Source organism: Strigops habroptila, chromosome 11 (genome assembly GCF_004027225.2).
Source record: "Strigops habroptila isolate Jane chromosome 11, bStrHab1.2.pri, whole genome shotgun sequence".
In the NCBI taxonomy this organism is placed as follows: domain Eukaryota; kingdom Metazoa; phylum Chordata; class Aves; order Psittaciformes; family Psittacidae; genus Strigops; species Strigops habroptila.
Window position 1 is genome coordinate 33,700,714 of NC_046360.1, and position 19,007 is coordinate 33,719,720.

At 43.8% G+C, this 19,007-nt stretch overlaps 1 protein-coding gene across 2 annotated transcripts in view; it reads right to left on the reverse strand.

Annotated features, from left to right (window-relative positions):
• Positions 1–393: 393 nt before the first annotated feature.
• The window catches only part of SYNPR (synaptoporin), a 110,365-nt gene continuing 91,751 nt past the window's right edge, over positions 394–19,007 (reverse strand). For both annotated transcript variants that reach the window (XM_030501286.1, XM_030501287.1), the window contains 3 exons: positions 12,820–13,018; positions 3,162–3,353; positions 394–2,399 (listed from right to left, as the gene is read on the reverse strand). In XM_030501286.1, coding sequence (XP_030357146.1) covers positions 2,133–2,399; positions 3,162–3,353; positions 12,820–13,018 — 658 coding nt within the window. In that variant the 3' untranslated portion in view covers positions 394–2,132. The remainder of the gene's footprint in view (positions 2,400–3,161; positions 3,354–12,819; positions 13,019–19,007) is intronic.

Here is a 19,007-nt window from a genome sequence, read left to right on the forward strand (position 1 = left end):
GAGATACTCCTTATTAACTAATAGAAAGTGGATTTGAAACAAAAAAAGTAGGACTATGTGGCAGGGGGCACAAAGAGCGCATATTCCATCCCCACCCCTGGCATACACACAGATTTCACCTTCTCCTGGCTTGCTTATATCAAACTTTTCCAAAACTTAAAAAAGCAAATAATGAGAGAACTGGCAGCCAAAATAATTTTTTTCAGTGACCCAGAGAATTGTACTTTTTTCCCATTTGGAATACCAGGACATTGAGATATTCCAATATACATAGTCCGTCCTCTCTTCAGCTGAAACATGGCTTTCCAGCAATCCACAGAAGTGGGATATTTAAGCACAGTGCTGGGCTAGTCCTGTTGACAGGGGAAAGAGACGTAAAGAGGCAGGTAGGTATTAAATTGCACAGTTTTAATTATTCTGTATTAAACTTGTGATGCTGACATTTAATGACCAGTGTCTGCAGAACTGTCGTACTCCACTGTTACATTAAAACAATCCTCAGAGAAGTGTTGGAAAACAGCAAGAATATGACCAATAAGGTCAAGCACAGGAATAGTTATTTATCTTTAATAGTTATCTTAGTTATTTTGCAGAGACATTTTAATATTAACATACTCTGAAAACATGCATTGTATGCAATAACTTTATTAGGATCAAATAGATATCACAATATAGATTCATCCACCGAGTAGCCATAAACTGGTTACAACAATCATAGAAGAGACTAAGCTGTTTTAAGCTAAGATGCTTTCAACATTACAGCTCATACAATAAGATTATATACTGATACACTTTGACTTAGAAATGCAGATGATCAGTTTTGGTTAGTATATTGTGCTTTAGGCTTTCATTTGTATCAATGCATCTCATAAGCTGTAGTGAGGAAGGGATGAATTTCCCAGGGAGAGAACCAAATGGGCTACAATTCTGGCTTTGGTTATTTTCGGACGAGTTCCTCTGAGCCTGGGTTATTTGGTCAATCCAGTTACATTCTCCAGTAGCACCAAGCTAGTGCTCAGAGCAGCAACCTAACAGAGGGAGATCTAATAATCTTCAAACAGCATGGATAGAAAGGTTTTGGTATTAGAAGAGGGCATAAAGGAATATTTATGCTTTCTAAGGTCACAGCAAGACGTGGTTTTCATGTTTTGCTGTATTAAGCAACAGGGCATTTTCACTTAGATTTGTATACTGATATCTGCACCTCTGTTATCTTAGTTAAATAAATACCTTTGTAAACATATAACACAGTTACTTGGTCCTTAATTCTCCACAGCTCACGTTAAAAGATTCACAAAACATCCATAGAAATAGTGATTTATAGAATGAATACTTAGCTGAGTTAAATGGAATAAACATTGGTCAGGTACCATATATACTACTGAATGCTATTTCAAGGAAAAACATTTTAGTTACAAAGCATTCAGAACTTGGGTAAGCCATATATTCAACTCTGCAAAATATATATAAAAGATGCATACTTCTTTTAAACATACATTTAACAAAATGTAGTGGCAGAAGTCGAGAAGTTCCATTTACACAGTCCAGACATTTGGTAGTATGAAACTGCTTATCCATGCACTAAATTACAGATGTCTCAGATAACTGAAATAATAATGAAATCTTCTGAACCCAAAAGGTATAACCAAAACAAACGCTCTGAAGAGTCACAGACAGGCAGTTTTGAAAATTTAGGTGCAATGTTACATGCATGGATATACAGAATAATCTGTAGAAATAATAGTAAAACACTCTTTTTCACCAAAATGCAGAAGGAAGTTCAGTTATATTATGCATATTAAATACTACAGACTTGAGGCTACAAAATGCTTCTACCATCTCAACACATACAAAACTACCATAAAGTTATCTCTACAGTACATACTACAAGACTGACTCCAGGTCACCACCAGCAATGAGCATATGCCCTATATCTGGCTAGTCAGGGTTAGAAAAGGCCATCTCCAGCCCACTGGCCACCTCAGGAAGCAGGCTTAGACCTTCCACGGACATTAAACACCATGTTGTAGTATTAATATATGTAAAACCCTTAAAAACCTGGCAACACTGAAACTTGAGACCTGTTAAACTCTCTACACATGAGGGATATAAGAGCTTGTTCTGTGTGAACCCTATATTTGATTAGCGAAGGAGGTTGGCCCGCTCTGGCCATAGCTCTGGGGCTGGCCATATTCACCCACCTGACTGTAGGAGCCCGGCTGGTTGTAGCCACCAGCCGGCCCGTAGCTGTCTTGGTTGTAGCCACCTTGGCTGTAGCTGCTGGATTGCTTCTCCATGGTGTCTTGAGCATGCCGCTGGCCCGAGGAATGCCAGCCCGTCTCCTTAAACACAAACCAAATGTTGCCTGCCCAGAGGATAAAGTTCAAGAAGCCAAAGACCTAAGTGGGGAGAAGAGGAGCTTGTCACCCAACAGCCAGGGTCTCACAGCCCAGCCTAACATTATGGACCCTGCATCATCATGGGAGAAATCACCGCTGCTCCTGGTCTGTCCTTTGCCCAAAATATGCTGGAAAATCTTTTCAGCTTTGGAGCAAATTCTCAAATTCACCTCCCTTAGCTGTAGCTCACAAGGAATCTGTTTTCCTTTTTGTTTCCAGGAAAAGGTTTTTAGGCCAAAAATTTTTATGTTTGTAAACATAATCTAGTTTAAAGAAACTGTGGAAAGATAAAATGGAAAGAAAACAACTTGAAAGTGAGATATTAATTGCTCAGCTGGCCTGGAGGGGTTTGTTGTTTGTGTTTTCTTTTTAAACAATTCTGAAGATCAATATTATGTTGCTTTTTGAGGATTTTTAAAGGCATCTCTAAGGCACAAAACCTTTTCGGGGTTTGCAGGAGTTTCAGACCCCCTTTCAAAGTGTTGCGGGGAGCAAGTTAAAAGCAGACAGGCCACCCAATGCACTTTGACAGACACTTTGCTTTCTCCCCATCCCAACCCTGCACACTCATCCCACTGCTGCTCCATGGCAGATAGCTGTAAGGAGTCAAGCTCTGCCTTTCCCTGCAGCAAGACTGTACTTCCAATTAAATCATGTCAGCTAACTGGTTTAACACCAGCTGATTTAGGTCAATACATGAGTGAAAAAGGGGAAAACACGTTTACAAGGTAAGGGTGAAAAGTAGTGATCAAAGTCACTTACAACCGAAGTGTTAAGGCTTGACATAACAGGGCTGCGAACAGGCAAGCATTTGTTGGACTGCTGTTTGCAGGCAGACATCAGCAGTAGCACTTCGTCTGGGTCGGTTGCAATCTTTACATCTGACAGTCCTTTAGCCCAAGCGGATGAGCTCACTAGCCACAAGAATGAGAAGACCACTGTCACAATGAAATCCTAAAAGACAAATTAGTTAGAAGCATTATGCTGGTGTGTCCATTAGGGAAGAAAAGAATATTAAATATCACCAGAAAACTGAAATCTTGCACCAGAGGAGACAAAAACCAAGAGCTTGTTATTTTGGGTAACGTTGTGATTTATTATCATTTACAGAGATGATTTTCAGAAGTGCTTGACATGCGTAATGGGACAGAACCCTTTGGCTACCATTTACATCTCCAACCTTGAGGCCAGATTCCCACAGATGTGTGGCTGGTACCCAGGATACTACACTGCCTTGGAAATGTGGCTATTCATGGCACCTGGCTGATGAACTGGGATCAGTTAAAAAATATAGATGCCAGGAAAGGAGCTGGGCCCTCCTGAGGGCTGGCTCTCTCCCTGGGTATTCCTACAGACAGTCAGGGTGGGTTTCCAACAAGGAACGTTTCCATCTGTGGCAGCATCTCAGGGAGAACCTGAAACTGGCTAATCCTCAGCTACCAGATGAGGAGTTTTCTCACCAGCTACAGGTAAGGACAAATGTCCCTGCTGCACGAGCCATGCAGCCACTAATCATCACAAGTGAACACATAAACAGCAAGATTTGCCAAGCACAGAGACTCCTCAGCTCTTCTCTGTCCTGGTAAAGCATTTGCTCCTAATTCCCATCCACGTGAAAATAGGGGAGAAGGGGTGGTAGTCCCTCCAGGATCCAGCACCCCCAAGCAGCTCTGCTCTGAACCACTCTGCTCACTTTTCCCTTGAAAGACTCTCAGGAGCACACACAGGCATAAACTTCTCCTTGTCTTAGCCAGAACAAGTGGCCAAGTGACACTGTTGTTGTGTGGGTTTGGGGGGAAAGGAGGGAGGAGGTGTGATTTTGCAAGCTTTCTTGTGTCTTGCTAAAACAGAAGAGCCTTTCTGCTGTCATATTTCATCCCATCTGTCAGCCCATAACAGATGGTAGAGGTGCCAAAGTCTAACGTACCACTAACTGCATCGCTGCGTCTTGATATCCCACCTCCCATGGGGGCTGCTCCCCCTTCCCCCTTACAAAGTAAAGGTGTACATGGAAGGAAGAGAAAGCATTCATTAAGAACACAGCATTTTGGGTTGCTATGTAAGGAAATAAGTGATCCCCAGGAAATACTCTCACCTTCTACAAGCAAACCTGACATTTGGAGAAGGAACTCTCCACGGCACCAGAGGAACGAAGGACATGAGCCTCCGTCATGATGGAAGAGGCACCAGTCAATAAACCAGCCACACAAGCAAGCCATGAACAAAGGATTTCTCTGCTCACACAGATGGGATTAAATTAACTGTGCTTGGATGCTTTCCCAAAGGATACATCCTTCTCTTTTAACAGTGCCACAATTCTTTTTCTGCAGGCCTGTGTCTGCCACCAAGCTTCGAGCTCCTCTGACCTCCCTTCATGCTGCCCAAATGGGCTCTCTTGAAGAGCGTGAAGCCTAGGAGCTGACAACTATCTTAACACCCAAAGAGACCCCGTGTAGGCAGAGGCATATAGCCCAGAGTAATTATTCTTCTTAGGGAAATTTCCAGCAAAAGAAATTATCGTATCTTATATGTCCTGGCAGTAACTGACTGAGAAACGTACTGCTAGAGGCAACTGTCCCATTGCAAACATTTCCTCAAAATTCCAGCTGGTAGAAACACCAGATATTCACTGAGCTGTGGATTATGATGGGATACCCTCTTTATTTACTATGTTATTGACCCTCGTATAGGTTCAGATTGATACAACAGACAGGCACACACCAGCGTTTTGGGGAATACATTTTTTAAATGCCAAGCGATTCTCCCTCAACGCCACCTCACTTTTAGACTTTGCCACCTAAATGAAGATCTGCAGCCAGGGCATTGGCAATAATAATAAAATAAATGCATAACAGCATGTAGAAATTTGTAGCAGAGACAAACTGACCCAAACTAACAAGAATGTAAGAGCTTAAACTTGCTAAACAGAGGGAAGTTGTAAAAGTGAGCAAAGTTCTTCAAGTGGGTGACAGTAGCAGGGGCTTAGTAGATCCTGACCCCATGTTGGTGAGGCATTTGCACAAATCATGGCACAAATGACAGACATTTGCAAGAGTCCCTCACTCTAACCGCTAGTAGCTCATGTTTCTGCTAGGAACACCCAATAGCACTGGACAGTTGAGGGGCTGGTCCTAAACGGATGAAGTATTTCACATTATTTCTCAGGTCTCATCTTCTCCATCCCTCCCCATCCTGCAGCCTTCTGCTGACTTCCCCTGCACCAGGGTGTCCACACAAGTCTAATCCTGCCCGATCTGCCACTGATTTCCTTATTTGAGAGCAGATCAGAGCCTTGTGAAAAGGCTCCCTGGTCCTGGGGGCTGAGATCAGCCCTTTTCTACAGTAACACCCCAAAACTGTAAAATGTGGCTGGGTGCAAGAAGCACACTAAGCCAAAAGGGAAAGTTCACACAGTGGGACTTAGAGAAGAAAACACGCAGCCTGTCCGCTAGCTGGCCAACAGCTGGTCGAGAAGATAGATTTAGATTAGAGGGGTATTTAGAATAGCTATTAGGTAGATTTAGATTAAATATTAGGAAGAGGTTGCCCAAAGAAGTTGTGGATGTCTCATCCTTGGCAGTGTTCAAGGCCAGGTTGGACGGAGTTTGAAGCAACCTGGTCTAGTGAAAGGTGTCCCTGCCTGTGATAGGGGGTTGGAACTAGATGAACTTTAAGGTCCCTTCCAACACAAACCAGTCTGGGATTTGATGATTCCATAGGACAGAAAGGCTAATGAAACACCAGGATTTTTCCCACAGGTGCTCTCACTAAGGCTACATGGCTGGACTTGGGCTCTTGGAGGATTTGTTCCATCTCCTTTGTGCTGTGCAAGGAGCAAAATCTGACTGGAGCAAACTTGTGTCTTCCTATTTATTTCAAACGTTTGCTAACCTTCAGCTTTGGCTGGAACTTGAACGTCTCTTGTTTTCAAGTGGGTTTGGATTTCTGGCTGAACATTTTCACAGCTCTGGGTGGAACAGAGTTACAAGATAATGACATGCTGAGAATAAAAGTGAATTTCAAGCTAAGTTGTTCTGTGGCTTAATGTCTATCTGGGGGATTTCTCCTTGGTAATTAAAGCCAGAACTTCTGCATACTAAAACAAATATTGCATTTGAATGTTTAATATCCCTATAGCATGGGTGAATTTTCTTTTTCCTTTGGAACAAAGTAATTTTTGTAGTTGCTCTCTTGAAATGGTGTCTACAGATTTCCTCAATGTGTATTGTTGTACAGTTAAGCTACACTCCTAATTGCAAAGTTCCTATCTCACATCTCAGCTGGGGTACTTTGGTCTGCCTACAGGTGCCTTTGGGAAGGAGGCAAAATAGGAGAATGTACGAGAAAGCAGAAAACAAGATTTAAAATATGCTGAATATCCAAAAAGGGAGTTTTTAACAGCCTGAGTATGTCTGACAAAAAACCCCCCTAAAACACTCTTGCTGCCTTTTTCAAGTTGAAACTTGCTATTACTGAGTTTGCCAAAAATGCCTACTTGGAAGAATTTTATATATTATATGTTATAGAATAGAACTGTGAATCCCTTTTCTTTTCATGGTAACTAAAGCACTTCTCCTCGCTATCAAACTAGCAGCTTTTGCAAAACGCCTGTCTCTGGAGGCACAGTAGCTTAAGTCTCCTGCGCACAGTTTCAGATCCCCAGTGTCCAGCACAATCTCACCCAGCCAAAATCATCTGCAGAAGCTATTTGCTTGCTTGGAAATGGGATGTATTTCATCTGCTCTGAGCTGGTTGGTGGATTCAGCAACCCTCGGAGCACTGTAACACGTGTTCCCACACGTGCTCTGTGCCCTGCTCTCCCTCCTGGCCAATGTGGCCCAAGTTTGGTGCCACAGCACTGGACTATTATGCTTGAAAACATGCAAAACCTCAGCTCTGGCCTGGCTGGAGGGCTCTGATATCCCTGCAGCACTTGCCTGCCCTCCTCCCTTGCTGTGCTGCAGTTGCTGGCCCTGTAACTGCCTTCCACACAGGGCTGTCAGTGCCTCTCCACAATGTTTCCATCCACTAACGCTCATGCTACAAAAACTTTTCATTTGACAAAACCCTCCTGTGTATTCACAGCATACAAGGGGGCAACTCCTCAAACACAGAAGCCCATCAACTCTCCCAGCCAGTGCCTCTCTAGCCCGGCAGCACTGCCAACAGGTTTCATGGAGAGCCACATGCGAACACAGAGAGTTTTCTTTACCCCACCAAGCCCAAACTGCTCAGAAGATTTGCTTTCACAGTCCAAACTGACCTAAAAATTCCAGAACTAACCCACTGAGAGCCCCAGCCCCAGCCTGAGAAAGTTGTCAACAGCAGGTAGCTGCAGGCAGCAAATGCCTTCCTACAGTGGCATTTTAGCTCTTTTTTGGTCTGAACAATGTTCCACCCCAGATTTTATGCTGAATAAAGCTTTGGAAGAATTATATGGTTATTGCAAGTATTGTATGGCCTTGCAAGTTTGCTTCTGGCAGTGATGCACAGAGCCCTTTGGGAGGCATCAGCATGTACAGCAAGGTCACTGTGGCTTTGTTTCAAAAAGGAAATGACAACAGTGGGCGGAAACAGCTCTTTGAAATGCAAAGAATTAGTCAGATTATTATAATTTCATTTTTTAACTGCAAAGGCTTCAATCTCTGCTTTTACAGATGGCTTTTTATTCTTTTCCTATTTTTTTTCTGGAAAGCTGGACAGAAGGGAGGAAACAAAGGATGTTTAATCAAAGGCATCTCCAAAGAGCAGACTAGAAGTGTACTTAACTCACTTGGTCCACAACATATGTAAAGAATTAAATGCTTTTTTGCTTAATGTGATTATTCACAGGACTCCAGATGCAAAGGATAGATCTCATTGTCTTAGATGTAATCATCTTTATACACTGTAAAGATGAGATTATCAAGTAATCACTATAAAAATGAAATACCTCTTTTCAGGGCTGTGTCAGTCACTTTGCTGAATCATTTTATGCTTTTATATTAATTAATTGGAATACAAGTGGTTTGTATTTATATATGAATGCATGTTGGTTTTCCACGGCAAATCTACAACTTCCCAAAACCCAAAGGCACATAGAGATGGTTTCAGAGTGTGGGTTTTAAATAGAGCATATAGGGTACAGAAACTATGGAAAAAGAAGGAAGTCTGAGTGATGGGTACACATTGCTGTGACTATTCTTTCCTTTATTTTCCCACTCTGGAGTTATATGGAAGCATCTACCTCTGATCCCCTAGAACTTCAGCACAGGACTAACTATAGGGTTGGTTACTCTCCCCAGTTGCAAGCAGCTACAAACATACAAATCCAAAGCAGGGAATTGAGACAGAGGTGGTTGGGGTGGCAATCACAGGATGCAGCTCATCTCTGCTCTCATTGCAAACCAGCAATGCCTCCCCTGGACACGTGGTGTTACACAAGTGAAAACCAGCTTCGATTGGTCTGAGAGATACAGATACACTGAAAACTGGTGAGGTTTTGTACATCACATTCATTAAAATTAAGTTGCCACCTCCAATTAATTTCTTTAAAGAGTTTATGGCTCTTCAGCACTAATCAGTCATTTGAGAGCTTGCACTTGTGCCCCAAGCTCCTCGCTGTACACGTGCATCGGGCAGGAGCTTGCAACTCAAATCCCAGCTGCGGCTTGCAAAGCTCAGAAGCACATTGCACATATCTATTACGTATTTAATCCCTGGTAAATTGCTCCTTATTCCTTTAGGAATTGGGAATGCAAGGTCTTCTCTTAGGTTTAACTATCTAGTATGAACCCCCCCGAATGATCACTCCATGGAGCCAGCGAGGCGAGCGGAGGCCATACACAGCAAGGGCTCAGTGTTGACAGCCCTATGGAAAGGGAGGACTCCTACCTCCATCATGGATGAATAATGCAACAGGGGCCCTGTGTGACCCAAAAGGAAGATTTTTATCCCCAAAACCTCACAGGCAATGCTAGCAACAGACACAGCTCTCTGCACAGGGAATAAAACGTACCAGTGCCATCCAAACAGCCATGGAAGGAGTCAGTGGCTCCTCCTGCTAGAAATATTTCCTTGCCATCATGTCTCACTTCCCACCAAACATTAAAATATTTTTCCACAGTTAAAGTGATGCTTTGCTGAGATATCAGCACATGCAGTTGGGTTTCCCTATATCATACATATCAAACAAGGTAAACCTGAAACATTTGTGACTCAAATTTTCTGTTTCTCATGACTTTGTGGTCATTAAATTCCTTATAATCATATATTCTGCACCCAGCTGGTCATGCACTGATGGTCCCCTTAGTGCCTGTGCAAGGATTTTTTGAAAAAATATATAAAATCTCAAGTGAAAGGTTTTCTTTCCTCTCTCCACTTCTCCTGTCATACTCGTTCAAATCCTGAAAATTCATCAGGAGGAAAGGCAGCCAGCTCTGCGAGGCTGCCGCTTAAAGGCAGATGTCGTCCCAGACTGAGCATATCAAGCCAAGAGGAAGCACAAGGCTTAACAAGGGAATGGTTCTAAATACGAAATTGTGATCGGGCACTGCCACAGAAGCAAGGAAAGATGAAACTATCATCTTCTAACTCTTCACTAAGAGGTAAAAGAATGGTAGTCTGGAAATGGTGCATGACACGTGGATCCTGCCTGTGATGGAGTGAGGGCTGCCCTGCCTCCTGCACTGGCACATACTGGGAGTGCTGGCTGGGCTCAGGCAGGCACAAAGCACCTCAGATTTCTGCAGCACTTTTCTTTGGGAGGAACAATCTCATGGGTGAGACATACTCACACTTCTGATCTGATATACGTGTGATCTTGCTGGGTACGTCAGCTCAGTGTAGCATCTGCCTGGAGCTGGAGGACGCACCGCCTGCCCCCTTTGCACAACACGTTGCATCCCTTAGGTGATGCCTGCAGCCGTGGGAAGCTGGTTTTCACTCTGAGTTTCTCTTGACCCTTTAAATACTCCTGGCTCAGCTGCTTGCTTTTTCTCTGGCTGGGGCTCTGCATTTTCCCTACATCTCCACTGCTCAGTAGGACTCGCACCCTGTCCCGATCAGGCTGTGGTGTTACAATCGCTGCACTGGGCAGTGAGACCAGCAAGGATGTGGTCCAGGTGAAAAGGGGGCTTTCTCCTAAAAACACCCAACACAGCAGAGCTGGCAGTATAAAGGAGATGCAGATGGGCCTCTCCTTCTGGCAGCCATAGGCTGAGCATAACTCTCAGCCACTTTCCAACACCACTTACTAGCAAGAGCTGCTTTTACTGCAGGACAAACTCAGAAGCATCTTTTTATTCTGAATAAATAAGGTCATTTAGGCTTGGTTTAGAAACTGGGAAATTGTAAACAGTGGCTTTGGTAACAGACACTTGTTAAATATAACCTGTAGATTCAATTACAATCCATTACACAGAACAAATTAAATCTATGCCGCGTTATTGCTGTCACAGACTGCACCATGCATCCTGTGACAAACGTGACTGCAGCAGCTGTATCAGGAAAGTCCTAGACAACAGCAAATGGCCACGTCATAATCTGACATATTTGTACTATTTTTTCTGTTGGTTTTTTTCTGTTGCTAAACAGGATAATGTGGTTGGTCAGAAGAAAGAATTATTTCTTGCAAGAAAATTAAAATGGCAAATCTCTGTAACTAATTCTTTGATGAGACAGTTTGAAATGAGATATTACTTGATATTAACTGTATCAAGTGGAAGCAAGGCACTTTATTTATTTACTGATTCTGTAGGGACTCCTTTATCTTGCCGGTTCTACCTCTCCTCTGTGAAGATTTCCCCTCCTTTCCTCACTATTTTCTAGAGAGAGAGGAAACGTCCGAACAACCCCCAAATAAAGAGGATTAATTTCCTTTGATGTGGAATGAGAATTTTTCCTTCTGTAACAATTCATCAGTTTGAAATTCTGCAAACTTAAATAAAACAACTCACATCTCCTTGCAGCAGGAAGATCTTTCCCCCAAAACCCTGTGCTAAGGTTACCTTCCTACAGTTAATTCTTTTGCCTATTGCTACTGCAGCTATTTCCTTTAACAGGTACAGCCTTTCTGAGCTGGTGACTTATTTTCCTTTCTGTTATTTTTCTGATGCTCTTTATCGGTGGCTTTCAGTCACTTAAGGCACAAATCTCAGCGAAATGTCTGGTTTCTGTCAGGCATAGACTTTACATTTTTCTGAAATCCAGGACTAACTCTTTCCTTACATCAGTGCTCACTAATCTCCTCCCACCTTCCCTTGGAATTGCTCTCTTCACACCAAGACTTCAGAGAAGTATTTCCTCTACCTTAGTGTAACCTCATCCTCCCAGTCATGGAGGAGAGATGCTGTGGAAGGGAAAGTGTAATGCACCCTTTGACCCACAGATGCAGAGACCTGACCCAACTTCAGTGCAGTGGAGGATCAACACCCAGCCCTGAGCAGCTGAGTGAGGCAGGGGTATATCACGGGGTGTGATGCACTGACAGGTAACAGACACCTAGAACAAAATAGCTCTCACTGGCTTTACAGTCTTATGAGAAAATGCACACACAGCAACACTTGCTTTTTCACAGAATCATATTATAGAATGATTTGGGTTGGAATGGACCTTAAAGTTTATCCAGTTCCAACCCCCTGCCACGGGCAGGGACACCTTTCGCTAGAGCAGGTTGCTCCAAGCCCCATCCAACCTAGCCTTGAACACTGCCAGGGATGGGGCAGCCACAGCTTCTCTGGGCACCCTGCGCCAGTGCTTCACCACCCTCACAGTGAAGAATTTCTTCCTTATACTCTTTTTACCACAAGCCTTCAGCAATCAGTAAAAAGAAAAATAAAGGCACGAACAACCACAGCTTGATGGGTGCTTCGAATGGTAACTGGAAAATGAGTAGCCTCATAAACCAGCGCAGAGACACAAATGTGCTCGGAGCTCAGTGTAATATTGGAAAACCAGCCACAAAATTCTCCAAAGCAAAATAATCTGGCTGAACCCAGCAGCAGTTAGCAACAGGCAATCTCCCTGGCTAGGCTTTGGTCAAGGGCATGGCTTCATTTGTCGGCTAGGATGATGCCTAAGGCCTCCTCTTCCTTTTTTTCCCCACCTGTGAAGCTCTGCTGTCACAGACATATGGCTCAGAACCCAATCCTGCCACATCGCAGCTATGTGTTCGTTATGTGTGTGAACTTCAATGCAGGCAGCAGGAGGGAAGCAGAGAATCCCACAAGTACATACAAGATTAGGACTAAACTTCACCTGCATATGGTCTCCATTACCCTATAAAAAGTTTAAATCACCATTAAGATAAAACCAACAGGTGAATGCCGTGATGCTTTGGGCATTGAGCCACTTGAATCTCCCAGACCACATCATAGCCTCAACCACCAAAAAAGAAAGAGGTTAGGACCTACACGAGAAAATACTGCAAATGCACACTTACAATGAGAGGGCCTCTGTTGTTTTCATGGTACTTGTTCTGGAAGAAGATATAAACCACGGTGGCAGCTAGCGAGTAGAGGAAGGCGAAGACTGCAATGGTGACAAAGAACTCCGCTGAAGAGGAGAAGTCCCCTATCAAGGAGAGCTTTTCTCGGCGCTTGCCTTCACAAGTGGGAGCATCGAAATTCACTTGATGCAACCTGGAAAACATCCCAAAGAGCAGCAGGTGAAGTACAGAAAAAGGAAAGTTATCTCAAGAGATATAAATACTTTTGCTCTGTTCTCCCAGTCTCATTCCCGATGCACATTGATCTCCTGCTTGAATAACTGGCCCTATAAGTTGTCTTGTGGGCTGTGCTCTTCCGAGCTGTTTGTACACATGAGGTTACTTCCATGTGAGCATCTAGGTGAAACTGAGGACCTGAACACATCTTTTGATCAATCTCAGAGAAAAGTTGATGTTCCAACAGCTTGGTACAACCCTCCCCCTTCCTCTCTGGGGTTTTGCCATGGCAACAACAGAAAAAGGATAACATGAAAATTATTTGGTTCTTGAATTCTTACAATCAAGGCAGCAAGAAACAAGTCTTATCCTCTATCCTAAGCCCATGAGATAGCTGTGTTTGGAAGTTCACAACTTCCTTGTGTAAAATTGCCTAGTGTGCCTGTGAGCCCATGGGGCTGTGAGCCACACAGGGCTTCTGCATTAAAAGCTTTTAAAACCAAGCTGCAACAGAAATAAACAGCTTGGGTCAAAGGAACAGTCCACATGCCCTGGTTTAAGCAATCAAAGTGCCAACCTTTTGAGCCCAAACACTCAGAGTGTTTGCAATCAGTGACTGAGCTAATAGATCTGTGGTTCTGTTTGGCTGCTCCCACCAGACCCTTTTTTGCTGCAGTAATTCTAATTTCTGACTCAAAAAGAGAAAGGGGATCCTTGGAGGGAGCACTTTGGCAGGTTCCTGTTGCACAGCCCAGATTAGCATCAGTGGGGACATGGGTCCCAAAGAGGGATCACACTGTTCTGCTCCACACAGGGGACAAAGCCAGCAGCAAGTTAACAGCAGCAATTGAAGTTGTGATCTGGTGCAGAGAAACGATGAGGCCTCCTGGGAGACATTCGTCTGCTCAAGGGCAATTAATGTGTGCAACAGCAGGCCATGAATATATGGCTAAATAAAAAGTTAGGTCCTTAGAGGAAAACAAAGCACCCGCAGTAGAAATCACAGAAGATGGATTAATGGACATTGGAGGATTGCATGACTTTCTGCATTTCCTGGTCCAAACTAATTGTACCCAAACACATAGGCAGAACCTTTTCTGCAGTAGCTGATGCATAATGCCAGTTTTTTGCTTCAGGCATTTTCTCCCCTGAGCTTCTGTCACTATAGTAGTGGTGGAATGAAAACAAGGAACATGTCTGCCTCAACGGTGAGGATGAGCAGTGGCTGAGTCGCCTTCCCTCTGCAAACCCAGCAAACTCTGAACACACAAGAGACTCTAATGCTCATGATCAGGCAGTTTCCTGACTTGGTTTCAAAGCTTCCTGGCATCAGTGCACGCATGCTTTTCGTCACGGCTTACTGTTCTTTCCTAAAGGACGGGGGTGGGGAAAGGGCAGGAAGATTTCCTAGTGCCTGTCATGCCAATTTTGCAGCCTGGGAAGAAAGTTGTTTTGTTTTACCCATCACCAGGATTGTGGAAAGATTTGAAATGTACGATTTGCATGGGCTGAAAAGAAAACTTGCTCTGCTTTCCTCATGCAGAGCTGCTTGGGTGCTGTATTGACACAGAACAAAACCGGGAACCTGGTTCAAAACTCCTTGAAAGCAGTGGCAGGCTCTTGGGTTCTGGATCAATAAGAAATGTCACCCCATCCCTGTTTCCCCAGGGGAATGCAATACTGTGCAGCAAGAGGCTGTGCTCATGGTCTTCTTTAGGTCTCTCCAGGACTTGAGGCTGGGTTCAAGCCAGGTTTCACACTCCACCCAGCCCATGGGCAGGGAGGATGCCTGTGGTAGTGTGCAGAGGCAGAGGTGGGGACCACCGTGTGCTCCCACCCACCAGCAGATCCAGGGTCTCCCCATCAGCCCAGACTTTGCAACTCAACACAAAAGCCTTCAAGGTCAGGGGGGTTCTGTTTGTTTGACTCATTGTTGGTTGTTTTTCCTCCCTCTCTAAAACCACCAAATGCTAAAGTCGTATATTCTAGTTCTTAAATAATTAACCAGCTTTGCAGTGTTTGAACAGCCACACTCAGGTATCACAGCTCCTTTTTAAGGTCCCATTGCAGCCTGTGGGATCTGCTTTTCCAGCTGAGCGCAGCAAGAAGGCTCCAGCTCCTCATGGGAAAACTGGGCTTTACTGGGATGGTAGGAGCTCTGTGGGTTTGTGTTACCACCTCACACTGCAAATAGGCTTTAGAGAATTGCTCTGGCCCTCACATTCCTTGCACAAGCACTATGGAACTGGGCTGAACTACATTAAATACAATTCAATTGCTTTGGGGGAAGAAGAAGAAAGACCAAAGCCAAGGCAATTCTGCATGCATTTTACTGTGTAAAACACATCTTTAGAGTGGTGCTTCTTTTTTCCTCTCCTGGAGTTCTGAAATAGCCCACTGGGCAACACATGGTGTTGCAAGTATCAGTTCAAACTCCTGCACGTAAAGATGAAATAATGTAAGGAATGACTATCGAGATTTAGACTGGGGGTTGCTGCCAACCCTCTGACTGGCCCCAGCCCCATCCAGTCTAATCACCAGCAACCCACCAGCCTTTCTGAAACATGGTAAACTGAGACCACTTTGTTTTTCTAATCTCTGTTACCCCAACTGCACTTTAGTTCTGAATCATGATAAGCCAGAAGAAAAATGTTCACGTATTAACATCACATTTGTATCTTCCCAGCAGTGTTTTTGTAGCCAAGCATCTGTCAGGAATTCCAGATCACAGAAGCCTTCTTCCACCAAGTTATTTTTATCACTTGCTTTTTCTTTTTAGATTCCCCTAGCCTCTAGGACGATTCGCAGCAATCAGTGCCCCTTGTGGCCACCTCACCTCTGCCCAAACAACTGAGATCTCAGTTGTGCAAAGGGCCCCCAAAATAGACCATGACTCAGAGCTGGGAAGAGGAGACGTGGCAGGGAAGAGAGGTGAGTGAGCCAAGCCCTGAAGTGGTTAGGGTGGATGCTAACTTTGCAAGATACATTTGAAAAGTTTCTTTAAAGCAGGGGAGGATCAGTGACAGAAAATCCAGTCTCACCAATTGAAACCTCTTTGGTCTAGAATGACATCTCAGAGAGAAACTCTGATTTTTCCACTGATGTTGCTCAGTCAGCCTTTCTGGGGGCAGGATGGCTTGGTGATGACTCAGGAAAACTAATTGCCTCTGCCTCTGTTTCCTGCTTTTGATGTAAGTCTACCTGTTCTTTCTCTTACTTCCTGACTTCTTTCGCCTTCTATCTCTCATTCTTTACGCCCCACCTCTTCCTTCAAGTCATCCTTGGCCAGTGTCTTCCTTCTGCTGCTTTTCTTGTCTCCAGCACCACCTCTGCATTTCGCCTTTGCCTCTCCATCTCCTAAACAAAGGCAGGAGCCCCAAGAGTGACCCTTTGCACTTGGCTGACACCCGAGCAATATTTCCAGGCTGCATTAGCAGAAGTGATTTTCACTGACTGATGAACACTGCAAGTAAGGAACACTTCAGTGATAAATCTACCTAATGAGGGGGAAAAAGTAAGGAAAAACCTTTTCCCCCCCTCCAAGTTCCTCCAAAAGCAAGCTGGACAGTGCTTTTTGCCTTATTAATATCATTATTAATTTGGAAATAAAGCTGATAACTGAAGAATGTGACTTGCACCCTGCACTCAGCAGAGCGGCACTGAGCTTCCTTGCTGCTCATTGCTATCAGTACCGTCCCCTTCACCCACTGTGTCTGTTTGCTAACAGCCATCATTGTTAAGCCATCCAGGTCTGAATCCCTTCAAATACACTTGAATCTGAAGCAAGTCCAAAGGCAGTCAAGTTTCACTGATGAAGTCACAGTAATTAAAGGCTTCTGAGGTTTCTTCTACCATTTGGCAAACTTTCCGTTGCCGTGGGAAATATGATGACAAGACAGCGGTATTGTCTAGCTTGACAAGATCAAAAGAGGGCAGGAATGTTTTACACTGGAAAAAAAAAGCATTTTTACATTGTTCCGCAATAGAGAAGAGCAGTTACATTTTCAGACACTAATTACTCTCGCTCTGAAAACAATACATCCAGCCAGACACACCGAACAAAGCTACAGCTGCTACAAGGGAGCGGGGGAGCAGAAGCTCTGCTCTCACTATGTAAATGGGAAGTTGCCTTTCCTTCCCAAATTACTTTAGCACAATATTCAAGCCACAATTTGCTTCTAATTATAGCCCCTTGTTTTTTTCTTTTCCATGCAGCTTAGTCCACCTGATGATCTTTGACCACAAAGATGGTCAGAGCCAACGACCCCAAAGACCAGTCTTGTCTCAGGTCCCACTCTACCAGCAGACACAGAAGAGCTTGCACCAAGTGATCTAATCCTGTCTGACTCACAAAACCTCCCCCCTTCAGCAGTGCACACAGGGATTAGACTTGAAACCAACAGAACATGCAATTAATGCCAAGTATGCACTCAAGTATTATTGATGAGCTGGCACAGATTTCCTCTCCTGGGTTTTGATCAGTGCCTGGATTAATAAATAACAGATAAAGTTCTGCCTCCAAAAATTCTCAATGGGGGTTAATGTTTCTCCATTCCTTTACTAGGATGTGGTGAAGAACAGGCAAAAAAAAAAAAAAGGCTGCTTTGGCAGGTTGTCCTATTTTCTGAAAATAGCATCTTGTATTCCACCCCCTAACCCGTCTACAACATGCTTGAACAAAATCTACAACACCCACACATGTGCTTGCAAAAACCTAGAGATCTATTATCCTTTCATTGGGCTTTATTTCCCCCTCACTTGTTTCCGATAGTCAAACTGTCAATTGTATTTATTGTCTATAAAGCAATGAGAGAAATACACCATTAGAAATCATTACTGCAGGTAGATCTTGTGAAGGAATTTGTTGTGAAATGTTTATCTCCAAAATGAGGGAAAAAATGAAATTTCAAAGTGCAGTAATGAAATGCTAAAATGCACAAGGTCCCTTATAGAAAGTCAAAGTGCTCCATCGAGGCATAAGAACATGACAGGAGGTTTTTGCCTTCCTTTCTCTGGGATAAAAAGTAAAGGTATTTCCTTTAGTTAGCCTTGGAAACACTGCAGCTCCCTTGTTTCAGAGGGTTGTGCTGATGTGCTGTCACATTGCTGCTTCCAGTCAGCCAGTCCCTGGGCAAATGCCCCTTCTCAAGGTGCTAAATGTGCATTTTTTTATAGGTTTAGTGGAAGAAGACTAATAACTGGGAGCCTCTCCTCTCACAGCAGAGCTCATTCCCATAAGACTTCTCTAGAGATATTACCTGTATTAAGAAAAATACTTTAAAAGTAACCTTTAATACTCAGGTGAAAGTAGGAATCTGCTCGAGGAGGAAAGGTTTTTTCTTTAAAGGAAGTGAGGTCTATTGACTCCCCCAATGCTCTTCACAGCCTGTTCTCAAGGAGGAAACAATGCACACAGTGCTCCTCACTGCAAAGAACATCTCTGCCGGTGCTGGACATCCCCACATATTCAGTGCTAAATCTGAACCCTGCAGCAATGGAGCCATGCTACGAGCTTTCGTACACACAAAACCTCTTGCTAAGCAGTTGCCCTCAGTCCATATTTTGTTGCCAATTATAAACCATTATCCACTAATTCCCATAGGATCGGAATCTTTGCACGCAGGCATCCTGGAGCTGTTGAAGTTAGTCTCTTTTTGAGGCAGCCAGCCTGTTAATACCACATTTGAACTGCCTGAAGTCATTAATGTGGATTCCAACCCTTTAAGCCAAAGAGCTGAAATGTTAATAGAGCCCTGGACAGTTATGGGAATGTGATGGGCTTAGCCCAACAGTGGAACAACACTATGGAGGCAGCTGTTCCCTGGCCCTTTTACACCTGCAATGCTCTGGCAAAACAAGAGTTGTCTACCCCTTTGCTAACAGTGACAAGGCTGTTTCTCATCCCAAGCCTGTTCTCTAACAGCTCTTTTCCCAAGATGAAGGAATTATAATTTACTCCAGCATTC